Source organism: Salvelinus alpinus, chromosome 4, assembly GCF_045679555.1.
Source record: "Salvelinus alpinus chromosome 4, SLU_Salpinus.1, whole genome shotgun sequence".
Classification (NCBI taxonomy): Eukaryota; Metazoa; Chordata; class Actinopteri; order Salmoniformes; family Salmonidae; genus Salvelinus; species Salvelinus alpinus.
Genome location: NC_092089.1, coordinates 95472552 through 95487298, shown reverse-complemented (window position 1 = coordinate 95487298; position 14747 = coordinate 95472552). Strand labels below are relative to the sequence as shown.

General features: G+C 42.2%; 1 protein-coding gene across 2 annotated transcripts in view; it reads left to right on the top strand.

The window, feature by feature from the left end:
• The first annotated feature begins 1120 nt into the window (after positions 1 to 1120).
• The window catches only part of LOC139574747 (progesterone receptor-like), a 37778-nt gene continuing 24151 nt past the window's right edge, over positions 1121 to 14747 (top strand). The window contains exons 1-3 of one of the 2 annotated variants that reach the window (XM_071399605.1): positions 1121 to 2180; positions 11008 to 11147; positions 11549 to 11665. In XM_071399605.1, the coding sequence (XP_071255706.1) occupies positions 1306 to 2180; positions 11008 to 11147; positions 11549 to 11665 (1132 nt within the window). In that variant the 5' untranslated portion in view covers positions 1121 to 1305. The remainder of the gene's footprint in view (positions 2181 to 11007; positions 11148 to 11548; positions 11666 to 14747) is intronic. The other variant, XM_071399604.1, reaches the window with a different exon arrangement.

Sequence of the window (14747 nt, the reverse complement as noted above, 5' to 3'; positions counted from 1 at the left end):
GGAAGACAAAATCCCTCCCTAGGGAAAATACAGTTATCTTCTTTGGGAATTAGGCCATTGAGCAGCTCAGTTACATTACATTGAGTCAGTTAGCAGAAGCTCTTATCCAGATAGATTTACAGTTAGTGCAGTCATCTTAAGATACTGTAACATGGTGGTCGTAGTAAGTACATTTTTCCTCAAGGAAAATATGTTATGTTGAAAGACAACAATCTATGTTGCAACAGGAACTAACCCTGCAGGTGCCATGAAGTATGTATGTACTCTAGACCTGCAAAGTGCCTATTGCCTATTTAATTTTAATGTTTAAATGTTGATAAAATACTTAATAAAAATAAAATACCCATTTACACTCAATGTTTGATAACACTTTCCTACAAACCTCTATCATAAGGCATGGGTATAGGCTACATAAATTAATAATCCTGTCATAATATGTGACATATAATCTTTGAACTAATCTTATGATTTATGGTCCCGTGTAACTCAGTTGGTAGAGCATGGAGGACCAGCACGAAAAAAGTATAAAAATGTATGCACTCAGCACTGTAATTCACTCTGGATAAGATCATCTGTTAAATGACTAAAATGTTAAAATATATATAAAAAATAAAATATGACAACTGACATTATGCTGCCATTACACAAACGGAACAACTGTTGCGACATAGCTTTCAATCACTTTTTTAAAACACATTACCGGAGAGTCTGTGGGTCAGAAAAACACTGTAACAACTCACTGTTGTTGTGTTACTATACTGAAGGAGGAGGAAAGCACACACTGTGTTTTGACTGGGAGATAAGACGAACCAGCAACAGAGGCACTCTTGTCTCTACAACTTTATTAAAAATATATTTCAAATATACTTTACAGTGAGAATAGCAACAGTCAAATAAGTAACAGACATATTTAGATCAACATAGATTTAGAACCATATACATTTAGAACAATGTGTTATAAACAGACAATAATAATACGGTAGAGAATGCACTTTACCCCACACAAGTCTCAACTTGGACACGCGCCAGCCATTCCCTTCACTGAGCTGCGGAGGTCACACCCGAATGAGCAAAGCGCGGAGGCGTCGAAGTGACTTGTTGTTAATGTAGGATCCCGTAGTTCGATGTGGCTATGGGTGGTGGCCAGACATAACGACATAGCAGGAGTCTCCGGTGACACGGTTGCGTTTGGATTTGACGTAGTTGCTTCTACTCTCACATTACGGGACATTTTTTGTAGCTCCTCGAGTTTTAGATTCTACTGTGCAAAACGGAGACCTAGAGATCACGTATTTGTTTGGAACCATGCGCGTCTGTGACGGAATCAAAACAACAATGCAGAGTGGCACAAATAAATCACATACAGCCAATGAATTAAGTGACGCGGTGTCTGTGTCTTTAGGTTTGAGTTCGCAGTTTAACGAGATAGTGGATAATGGACGGGGCGACACTCCGTTCTCTGCAGACAGCGGCCCAAATCACGGAAACCGTTTCTCCGTCTCGGAGGATTTTGGAGATGGCGCCAGTTTGACCTCAGAGTTAACCACCCAGATGCCGAGGAAAACGATAATTATATCAAATGGGCCATCATTCGAAGTAAATCAAGACATTTGTGGACCAAATGTCTTGGGTTTTTTACAGACCCCGGAGCGAGAAAGGGACAGCGAATGGAACGTGACAAGGCCTACGCACGATTTGGAGATGGCCCGAGATCCCCGTAAAAACTCGGACATGTTCGTGAATCTGGATAACGGTAACGCAGTGCCCTCTCAGTTTGACGAACTGTTACCTTTAAGTTCTCCATTATGCAAAGACCCCCCAACCCTGGTGTTTGGTAGGGACTTTCCGGACACATCGACAGTTAATGATCAAATCCAAAGCAGCCATAACATCAAAATCGAACCAGGGCACGAGGGACCCTGTCCCGTGGCGGATGGATATTGGTTCTGTAAATATTGTGACAACGGAAATTGCATGTCTCGTGGAGCACGTAAACCCTTTCCCTGTACTTCGTTCCCTGGGGTTAACTATACGGACTATGACTCTGGGATGCCACAGGAGTTTCATGTCCAGGCGCAAAGTTACCAAAGTGTGATGATGGGTGAAAGGGGTCTCCAAGTGTATCACTCCGCTATCAAGAAGGATAGTTCTGGATGGATGGGTGCTGACCCCAGCTTGAGGTAGATATACTCTTTATAAGACATTTTATTTAAATTGTTTCTTTGTTTGTTTGTTTCCCATCATACCAAGCGGTCCAGAGGAACATCAATGTAGCTTCTCTAACTATGTTTGTGTCATCATAACAAAACAACAGTAACATCAGTTGTTATAATCTGTCAAATTCAATAATAGTTGTAATGCCATCTGTTATATTGTTATGACTGTATTATGTAGAGTTAAGTGTTATGATGCTTCCGAATGGCACCATATTCACTATGCGTCCTGCCATTTGAGATGCAGCCTTACAGCTTACCTGGTAAAATAAGGCTAAAAAACAAAAAACATTCTGACCAGACCAAAAGCACACGTGCGTCCGCATGCCCTATCGCACGCATGTTGATTTTGTCCACCACACCAGACATGATCTGGACACACAAGTTGAAATATCAAAACTAACTCTGAACCAACTATATTAATTTGGGGACAGGTCAAAAATAGTTAAACATTTATGGCAATAGCTAGCTAGCTTGCCTTTGCTAGCTAATCTGTCCTGGGATATAAACATTGGGTTGTTATTTTATCTAAAATGCACAAGGTCCTCTACTCCGACAATTAATCCAATGATAAAAGGGTAAACCGAGAGTTTCTAGTAATCTCTCCTCCTTCGGTCTTCTTCTTTGGACTTTATATGGAGGTTGGCAACCAACTTTAAGGTGCGTTACCACCACCAACTGGGCTGGAGTGTGGACCTCAGTTCATCTTTCAATCACCCACGTGGGTATGTGCTCCTATAAACCAATGAGGAGATGGCACGTGGGTATTTGCTCCTAAAAACCAATGAGGAGATGGGAGAGGCGGGACTTAAAGCGTCACAAATAGAACCAAGTTCTATTTTAGCGCCTGGCTATGCAGACGCTCGTTGATGAGCGCGAGTGTAACGGATGTGAAATGGCTAGCTAGTTAGCGGTGGTGCGCGCTAATAGCGTTTCAATCGGTTACGTCACTCGCTTTGAGACCTTGAAGTAGTGGTTCCCCTTGCTCTGCAAGGGCCGCGGCCTTTGTGGAGCGATGGGTAACGATGCTTCGTGGGTGTCAGTTGTTGATGTGTGCAGAGGGTCCCTGGTTCGCGCCCGGGGCGAGGGGACGGACTAAAGTTAAACTGTTACACGAGCAGTGTGGGTGCAATGATTGAATAACGTGTGTGTAAATATATTTTGCAACGCTCGTGCACGCGACGGGATCGGTGTGGTAAGCATGTTAGTGAATATCCATTTTAACAGGTGACCTAATTCCCTGCAGCAGCTGCCACAGAGACTCACTACAATATCCCCTTGCTGGAGAGGACAGACTGCAGCTGTCTTTTCCAGCACTCTCCAGCATGGCCATCTAGTGACTACTACCCACCAGTGGGTCTGCCCCTGACACAACTGTTTACTTCCCTAACCAGTGTTTATTTAAGGGGTATTAGAGTAATAGGCTTCCAGTCAACTATCCGCTGGCCTTCAACTAACCAGGTGTAATGTATTTAGTCTCAATCCGCCGGCCCAGTAGGACATTAGGCAACACTCACCACTTAAAGATGCACTATGCAGAAATCGCTAAGCCATTTCCTGGTTGCTGAAATTCTAATAGTTTGCCTAATTTCAGTTAATGTGACCAAAACAAGCTATTTGAAGCTGGTGTAAAAAGCCGAAAGTAAGACGCAAAAAACAAACTTAAGCATGGGAAGTATAGAAACAGCGCACATAGAACAGATATACCACTTCTTAGACATGCTTTCAATGAGAATGACAGATCTATAACTCACATTTCTATGTGAATTTGGTCAGGCTGCCCAAAAAGTGACATATTGCAGCTTTAATAATCAGGGGCACAGCTTTGGGACATAATATACAGTACCAGTTAAAGGTTGGAATCAAATTGTATTGGTCACACACACATTTTTAGCAGATGTTATTGTGAGTGTAGCGAAATACTTGAGCTTCTAGTTCTGACTGTGCAGCAATATCTAACAAGTAATATAACAATTTCACACAACAAATCAAAACTATGAAATAACACATATGGAATCATGTAGTAACCAAAAAAGTGTAAAACAAAACAAAATATATTTGAGATTCTTCAAAGTAGCCACCCTTTGCCTTGATGACAGCTTTGCACACTCTTGGCATTCTCGCAACCAGCTTCATGAGGTAGTAACCTGAAATGCACCTGAAATGCCTTGATAAAGTTAATTTGTGGAATTTATTTCCTCCTAAATGCGTTTGAGGCAATCAGTTGTGTTGTGACAAGGTAGGAGTGGTATTAGGGTTGCACATTTTGGGGAATATTCAGAGGTGGAAACTTTCCGTGGGAATTAACTGGAATATAGGGGAATTAACGGAAATGCAAATTAATATTAATACCATTTCAATGTTTTTTGCATTGGATATATTTACCATATCATATGGTGAAAGAAACATAAACCTTTTACCTTATCATAAGTAGACATAATTGGAAATGATTAAATCCTTCCAATAGAAAGAAAAAACAACAATTTAGTTACGAAATTAACTTTAATTAAATGAGTTGACTCTTCACATGGGATGATTTAACAAAAGAAAGGGAATATTCAATGATCCCCAATGATCCATCGCATCTTCCAAAAACGTTTTCAACATGCATCTGTAAAATTATAGTCTAGAAACTAAAGCTTTGGTTGTCTTCCTCTCGGGCTTCCATGTCTTCGCTCTGGATCTCCTCAATGTCCACCTCTTGAACATAAGACTCTGAGGTCTCATCTTCACTGTCACTTTCCAACTTTGTTGAGGATGGCTCGTGGTCAGGCTCAAAAAGCCTCAAATTTGCCCGGATGGCCACCAATTTTTCAACCCTTGTATTGGTCAGCCTGTTGCATGCTTTGTTGTGTGTGTTCCCAACCAAGGACCAGTTGCGCTCTGAGGCAGCTGATGTTGGTGGGATTTGGAGGATGATAGAGGCAACCGGGGAAAGAGCCTCAAATCCACAAAGTCCCTTCCACCAGGTGGCTGATGAGATATGTTGGCACGACTGCCATATTGCATCTCCATCCCAAAGCCCTTGCTTGGAAGTGTACTTCGCCAGACTGCCAAGAACCTTGGCCTCATCCAGGCCAAGATGGTGAGACATGATAGTGATGACACCATAGGCCTTGTTGATCTCTGCACCAGACAGGGTGCTCCTGCTAGCATACTTGGGGTCCAACATGTACGCTGCGGCGTGTATGGGCTTCAGGCAGAAGTCTTCACGCTTTTTGATGTATTTCAGAACTGCAGTTTCCTCTGCTTGGAGCAACAGTGAAGTGGGCAGGGCAGTACGGATTTCTTCTCTTACATCTGCAAGCAGGGTCTGAACATCAGACAGGATGGCATTGTCTCCCTCAATCCGTGCAATGGTTACTGCTATAGGTTTCAGGAGTTTCAGGCTGCTTACCACTCTCTCCCAAAATACATCATCCAGGAGGATCCTCTTGATGGGGCTGTCCATATCGGCAGACTGTGACATGGCCATTTCTTGGAGAGACTCCTTCCCCTCCAGGAGACTCCCAATGGGTGTTGCTTGGCAGCTTCAATGTGGTGCTCTTATTCTTCTACCTTTACTTGGTGAGGTAGATTGCTGCTATAACTTGATGACCCTTCACATACCTAACCATTTCCATGGCTCTCTTGCAGAGTGTATCCATTGTTTTCAGTGCCATGATGTCCTTGAGGAGCAGATTCAATGCATGAGCAGCACAGCCAGCATAGCCAGCATAGGTGTGATGTGAGGGTAGGACTCCTCCACTTTAGACCAAGCAGCCTTCATGTTCGCAGCATTGTCTGTCACCAGTGCAAATACCATCTATGGTCCAAGGTCATGATAACTGCCTTCATCTCATCTGCAATGTAGAGACTGGTGTGTCTGTTGTCGCTTGTGTCTGTGCTCTTGTAGAATACTGGTTGAGGGGTGGAGATTATGTAGTTAATTATTCCTTGCCCACAAACATTCGACCACCCATCAGAGATGATTGCAATACAGTCTGCTTTCTCTATGATTTTCTTGACCTTCACTTGAACTCTGTTTGAACTCTGCATCCAGCAAATTAGTAGATAAAGCATGTCTGGTTGGAGGGGTGTATGCTGGGCGAAGAACATTCAGAAATCTCTTCCAACACACATTGCCTGTGAGCATCAGAGGTGAACCAGTTGCATACACAGCTCGAGCAAGACATTCATCAGAATTTCTCTGAATACGTTCCTCCATTGAGTCAAAAAAACTTCTGATTCCAGGAGGACCAAGAGCTGTTGCTATCGATAAGATGTCATCATTTTCACCTCGAATAGAAGTAGAGGGACTTTTGTCAGAGATTGCTTGCTGTGAGCGCTGAGGGAACTTTATGCACTTGGCCAGATGATTCTGGATCTTTGTTGCGTTCTTCACATATGATTTGGCACAGTATTTGCAAATGTACAATGATTTTCCTTCTACTTTAGCTGCAGTGAAATGTCTCCTCACATTAGATAGTGCCCGTGGCAGTTTCTTGTAAAGATTAGAAATTGTTAACAAGTTCGAAATTATTTAAACACACTTTGCTGTATTTACTAGTTAACAAAAAATCATGTATGTCGTATAAAATATATTCACCCCACCCAGTATTGTAATGAAAACTTACCAGAAAGCATTTAGTCCTTGGCTGGCTCGAAAAGCACTGCACATGTGGTGGAAGAATGCACTGTGCATGCAGAGGGTTGCAATTCCATTGAATTGGGAGGATTGGGGATAGTTAACCAAAATATGCCACAAGACCTAGAATTGGCTTATGTGTATCCCACAAAAAAAAGGTTCACTGTTATAAGCTAACCTTTTTTGATGAAATTAAGCAAAATCCCTCAAATTCCAGGGCTTAACTTCCCATGGAAAATTTCCAGAAATTTCCCAGAAAGTTTCCGACCCTTTGCAACCCCAGGTGGTAAACAGAAGATCGCCCTATTTGGTAAAAGACCAAGTCCATATTATGGCAAGAACAGCTGACATAAGCAAAGAGAAACGACAATCCATCATTGCTTTAAGACATAAAGGTCAGTCAATACGGAACATTTCAAGAACTTTGAAAGTTTCTTCAAGTGCAGTCGCGAAAACCATCAAGCGCTATGATGTAACTGGATCTCATGAGGACCGCCACAGAAAAGGATTACCCAGAGTTACCTCTGCTGCAGAGGAGAAGTTTATTACATTAGAGTGTCTAGTTTGAGAAACAGACGCCTCACAAGTCCTCAACTGGTAGCTTCATTAAATAGTACCTGCAAAACACCAGTCTGAACGTCAACAGTGAAGAGGCGACTCCGAGATGCTGGCCTTCTAGGCAGAGTTCCTCTGTCCATTGTCTGTTCTTTTGACCATCTTAATATTTAATTTTTATTGTCCAGTCTGAGATATGGCTTTTTCTTTGCAACTCTGCCTAGAAGACCAGCAACTCTAAGGTACTTGTCCTTTTGCTCAGTTGTGCACCGGGGCCTCCCACTCCTCTTTCTTTTCTGGTTAGTGCCAGTTTGCGCTGTTCTGTGAAGGGAGTACTACACAACGTTGTATGAGATCTGCAGTTTCTTGGCAATTTCTTGCATGGAATAGCCTTAATTTCTCAGAACAAGAATAGACTGACGAGTTTCAGAAGGAAGGTCTTTGTTTCTGGCAATTTTGAGCCTGTAATCGAACCAACAAATGCTGATGCTCCAGAACTAGTTTAAAGATGGACAGTTTTATTGCTTCTTTAATCAGGACAACAGTTTTCAGCTGTGCTAACATAATTGCAAAAGGGTTTTCTAATGATCAATTAGCCTTTTAAAATGCTAAACTTGGATTAGCTAACACAACGTGCCATTGGAACACAAGAGTGATGGTTGCTGATAATGAGTCTCTGTACGCCTATGTAGACATTCCATTAAAAATCTGCCATTTCCAGCTACAATTGTAACGGCAGCCTTCCTCCTCTTCGTCTGAAGAGGAGGTGTAGCAGGGATCGGACCAAGACGCAGCGTAGCTCGTGTTCAACATGTTTTTAATAAACAAGACGAAACTGTGAACACTTACAAATAACAAAATGATACAGTCCTAGCTGGTGCAGAGAAATCACAGAGACAGGAAACAAACACCCACAAACCAAACGTGAAACCCAGGCTGCCTAAGTATGATTCTCAATCAGGGACAACGATTGACAGCTGCCTCTGATTGAGAATCATACCAGGCCGAACACAAAACCCCAACATAAAAAAACACACATAGACAACCCACCCCAACTCACGCCCTGACCATACTAAATAAATACAAAACAAGGGAAATAAGGTCAGGAACGTGACAACAATAGTCATTTACAACATTAACAATGTCCACACTGTATTTCTGATAAATGTTATGTTATTTTAATGGACAAAAAATGTGCTTTAAAAAAAAAAACATTTCTAAGTGACCCCAAATTTTTGAACGGTCGTGTATTTGTATTTTCTTCCGTCTGATAAACACTCCGAACAGCATGCCCGACCGCTCGGTGGCGTCCGACTGGTCCTAAAGCACACTGTTGCCCCGTTTAGTATCACATTTCCATTATAAAACACGAAAATGCAATTTCTGAACGTGGGGGTGGGGGGGGACATTCCCATGTCCCCAGTGTAAGTTGCACCCCTGTTAATAATAATATCACACTTAATGCCAAGGCTGTAATGGGTCAGTCAAATGTCTAGTAGTGGATATTAATCAAGTTGAATTAGTTCACATTCAAGGACCATTTAATGTATACAGTGCATTTGGAAATTATTCAGACCACATCACTTTTTCCACATTTTGTTACGTTACAGCCTTATTCTAAAATTGATTGAACAACATTCTTTCCTCATCAATGTACACACCATACCCCATAATGAAAAAGCAATAACAGTTTTTTTTAATCAATTTTAGCAAATTTATAAAAAAATAAAAAAACAAATACCTTATTACATAAGTATTCAGACCTATGAGACTCGAAATTGAGCTCAGGTTCAATTGATTGGACATGATTTGGATAGGCACATACCTGTCTAAATAAGCTCCCACAGTTGGCATAGCATGTCAGAGCAAAAACCAAGCCATGAGGCCGAAGGAATTGTTTGTAGAGGTCCGAGACATGATTGTGTCCAGGCACAGATCTGGGCAAGGGTATCAAAAATGTCTGCAGCATTAAAGGTCCCCAAGAACATAGTGGCCTCCATCATTCTTAAATGGAAGAAATTTGGAACCACCGAGACTCTCCTAGAGCTGGCCACCCGGCCAAACTGAGCAATTGGGAGGAAGGGACTTGGTCAGGTAGGTGACCCAGAACCCGATGGTCACTCTGACAGAGCTCCAGATTTATTCTGTGGAGATTCCTTCCAGAAGAACAACCATCTCTGCAGCATTCCACCAATCAGGCGTTTATGGTAGAGTGGCCGACGGAAGCCACTCCTCAGTAAAAGGCACATGACAGCCCGCTGGTTCTCTGATCTGATGAAAGCCAAGATTGAACTTTTTGGCCTGAATGCCAAGCGTTACGTCTGGAGGAAACCAGGCACCACTCATCACCTGGCCAATACTATCCCAACGGTGAAGCAAGGTTGTGGCAGCATCATTCTATGGGGATGTTTTTAAGCGGCAGGGACTGGGAGACTAGTCAGGATTGAGGGAAAGATGGACGTAGCAAAGTACAGAGAGATCTTTGATGTAAACCTGCTCCAGAGCGCTCAGGACCTCAGACTGGGGGCGAAGGTTCACCTTCCAACAGGACAACGACTCTAAGCACACAGCCAAGACAACGCAGGAGTGGCTTCGGGACAGGTCTTTGAATGTCCCAAATACAAGTGTGCCAAGCTTGTAGCGTCATTCCCAAGAAGACTCAAGGCTGTAATCGCTGCCAAAGGTGCTTCAACAAAGTACTGAGTAAAGGGTCTGAATACTAATGTAAATGTGATATTTCAGTTTTTCTATTTTTTATACATTTGCAAAAAAAAAAAATGTTTTTACTTTGTTATTATGGGATATTGTGTGTAGGTTGATGAGAGAAAAAACAAATCAATACATTTTAGAATAAGGCTGTAACGTAATAAAATGTGGAAAAGGTGAAGGGGTCTGAAAACTTTCAAAATGCACTGTAGATATGCTATCTAATGTCAAACTAACTTTGCCACGGTCGTACACCAGCTGGCTGAAGCAAATTTGCAAAAAGATTTGGTTAACTTTTACACCTGTGAACATACAAGACACCCACATCAAACCACACCCCGAAACCAACTTGTTTGAATTCAGTCAGGCCACTAGCATTTTTTTATGAACCAAATCTAAAACACGGCCAAACCAGAAAGTCCAGTCGCCCTTTAAAAGGATAGCTGGCTAACTTAAAATGTAACATTTGTCAGACTTGTCATACCTCAAATGTAGTGTAAAGTCGACCTGAGCCCGTATTCCACACCATATCTGGTAAACAGATTCTGCTGCTAAATGAATGAAAAAAGAATCCTAATGACTCAATCATCAATAGGCAGGTATGTGCAGATAGGCAGGTATAGGCAGCTAGTCAGGTAGGTGCTTTTCAGAAGTGAGGGTGTATATATAAGATCTGAAGGAGTGTTAGGTGTGTGTTGTGTGTTTTCAGGCGTGTGTGTGTGTGCATGTGTGTGTGTGGTTATGAGGTGTATATATAAGATCTGAAGGAGTGTTAGGTGTGTGTTGTGTGTCTTCTGGCGTGTGTGTGTGTGCATGTGTGTGTGTGGTTATGAGGTGTATATATAAGATCTGAAGGAGTGTTAGGTGTGTGTTGTGTGTTTACAGATGTGTGTGTGTGTGTTTCAGATGTGAGGATATGTTGCCAGTGAGGGTGTATTTCTCAGACCGGAGGGTGTGTAAGGTATGTGGAGACGAGGCGTCAGGCTGTCACTATGGAGCTGTTACCTGTGGGAGCTGCAAGGTGTTCTTCAAGAGGGCCGCAGAGAGTGAGCCACACACACACTCATGCACGGACATACACACACACATATCAAACACGACACACACGCACACCAAACGCGGCACGCACACATGCTATACACATACACTCGCACACATACGTTAGTCTTACTATCCTCGTGGGGACCAAACAATTGATTCCCATTCAAAATCCTATTTTCCCTAACCCCTAACCCTAACTCATAAACCTAACCCCTAAGCCTAAAATAGCCTTTTCCCCTGTGTGGACTGGAGAAATGTCCCCACTTGTCCTTGTTTTACTATCCTTGTGAGCACTTCTGGTCCCCACAACGATAGTAAAACCAAAAACACCCTTGTACGCGCACACATACAGAAAATGGGATACCCAATTCCCCTGAAGCAGCCTTGTTTGTTATTGTGTTCCCAGGTAAGCAGAATCACCTGTGCGCCAGCCGTAATGACTGCACCATCGATAAGCTGAGGAGGAAGAACTGTCCTTCCTGTCGTCTCAGCAGATGCTTCCAGTCTGGAATGAGCCTCAAAGGTAACAACTTTTACTATAACATACATGATTGTTAAATGGGGAGAGGGAGAGAAAGAGATCATGAAAAAGAGGGGGAGAAGAGGGGAGCAGAGATAAAGAGGGGAGGGGAGGAAGGCTAGACACACCTGTATTTTGGTTACAGGGTCTATGAAAAAGCAGGAATCATTACTAGGTCTTTAGGATTTAATTGACCATGTTTTTTACCCCTTACCCCTTTCAGCTATACCAACAGCTGTATACAGAAGCAGGCATGGTAAAATAGTGGGATTTTCTCTGTCTGTCTCTCTCTTTCTTTGACAGTTTTAACATTGACGATAGCAAAGGAACATTTTATAGAACTTCTTTAGAGGTTCTATAGAGACAATACTGTTGTGTCAAATTGTACAATTATTATTTCATTATTTGGAAAATGCTGTCAAATTGGTTGTTGATCATAGATAGACAGCTATTTTCAGGTCTTGCAATAGATTTTCAAGCAGATTAAAGTATGTCAAACTGCAACTCTGCCACTCAGGAACATTCCCTGTCTCCTTGGTAAGCATCTCCAGTGTAGATTTCAAAATCAAATGTTATTTGTCACATGCGCCGAATACAACAGGTATAGGTAGACCTTACTGTGAAATGCTTACTTACAAGCCCTTAACCAACAATGCAGTTCAAGAAATAGTTAAAAAAATATTTACTAAATAAACTAAAGTAAACTAAAATAAAGAAAGAAAGAAAAGAAAAGAAACACAATAAAATAACAATACATAATAATAATAATAAGATACAGTGGGGCAAAAAAGTATTTAGTCAGCCACCAATTGAGCAAGTTCTCCCACTTAAAAAGATGAGAGGGTTAGGGTTAGGGTTAGGGTAAGATGAGAGGGTTAGGGTTTTCATCATAGGTACACTTCAACTATGACAGACAAAATGAGAAAAAAAAATCCAGAAAATCACATTGTAGGATTTTTAATGAATTTATTTGCAAATTATGGTGGAAAATAAGTTTTTGGTCACCTACAAACAAGCAAGATTTCTGGCTCTCACAGACCTGTAACTTCTTCTTTAAGAGGCTCCTCTGTCCTCCACTCGTTACCTGTATTAATGGCACCTGTTCGAACTTGTTATCAGTATAAAAGACACCTGTCCACAACCTCAAACAGTCACACTCCAAACTCCACTATGGCCAAGACCAAAGAGCTGTCAAAGGACACCAGAAACAAAATTGTAGACCTGCACCAGGCTGGGAAGACTGAATCTGCAATAGGTAAGCAGCTTGGTGTGAAGAAATCAACTGTGGGAGCAATTATTAGGAAATGGAAGACATACAAGACCACTGATAATCTCCCTCGATCTGGGGCTCCACGCAAGATCTCACCCCGTGGGGTCAAAATGATCACAAGAACGGTGAGCAAAAATCCCAGAACCACACGGGGGGACCTAGTGAATGACCTGCAGAGAGCTGGGACCAAAGTAACAAAGCCTACCATCAGTAACACACTACGCCGCCAGGGACTCAAATCCTGCAGTGCCAGACGTGTCCCCCTGCTTAAGCCAGTACATGTCCAGACCCGTCTGAAGTTTGCTAGAGAGCATTTGGATGATCCAGAAGAAGATTGGGAGAATGTCATATGGTCAGATGAAACCAAAATATAACTTTTTGGTAAAAACTCAACTCGTCATGTTTGGAGGACAAAGAATGCTGAGTTGCATCCAAAGAACACCATACCTACTGTGAAGCATGGGGGTGGAAACATCATGCTTTGGGGCTGTTTTTCTGCAAAGGGACCAAGACGGCTGATCCGTGTAAAGGACAGAATGAATGGGGCCATGTATCGTGAGATTTTGAGTGAAAACCTCCTTCCATCAGCAAGGGCATTGAAGATGAAACGTGGCTGGGTCTTTCAGCATGACAATGATCCCAAACACACCGCCCGGGCAACGAAGGAGTGGCTTCGTAAGAAGCATTTCAAGGTCCTGGAGTGGCCTAGCCAGTCTCCAGATCTCAACCCCATAGAAAATCTTTGGAGGGAGTTGAAAGTCCGTGTTGCCCAGCAACAGCCCCAAAACATCACTGCTCTAGAGGAGATCTGCATGGAGGAATGGGCCAAAATACCAGCAACAGTGTGTGAAAACCTTGTGAAGACTTACAGAAAACGTTTGACCTCTGTCATTGCCAACAAAGGGTATATAACAAAGTATTGAGATAAACTTTTGTTATTGACCAAATATTTATTTTCCACCATAATTTGCAAATAAATTCATTAAAAATCCTACAATGTGATTTTCTGGATTTTTTTTTCTCATTTTGTCTGTCATAGTTGAAGTGTACCTATGATGAAAATTACAGGCCTCTCTCATCTTTTTTAAGTGGGAGAACTTGCACAATTGGTGGCTGACTAAATACTTTTTTGCCCCACTGTATAAGATAATAAGAAAAATACTTATGAGGTGTATATATAAGATCTGAAGGAGTGTTAGGTGTGTGTTGTGTGTTTACAGATGTGTGTGTTTCAGATGTGAGGATATGTTGCGAGTGAGGGTGTATTTCTCAGACCGGAGGGTGTGTAAGGCAGACAAAAAAACGGTAAAAACTCTTCTCGTTGTGTAGAAACCGCCCCGAGCCATCTCTCCCTGGTACCTTATAGAAGAGAAACATTAACTCCTACTCTGGAATGCGGTATCACCCAAAGACGTCGTAAATCTCCTGTCAGTGTTAAATATCCCAGAGGCCCACTTTCAGTTCACACAGGCATGATAGAGTTATAAGAACCCTCTATTATGTTGCATAAAACTACCATTTGATGTAATTACAGCATTATTACATCATCTTACAATCTTGTTCTCACATTGTTAAGGAGCTTTTTGGACCTAGACTTGGCGCTCCGGTACCGCTCGCAATGCGGTAGCAGAGAGAACAGTCTATGACTTGGGTGACTGGAGTTTTTTACCATTTTTTGGGCCTTCCTCGGAAACCGCCTAATATATTGGTCCTGGATGGCAGGAAGCTTGGCCTCAGTTATGTACTGTGCCTTATGCACTACCCTCTGTAGGTCTTTACGGTCGGATGCCGAGCAGTTACCATACCAGGTGGTGA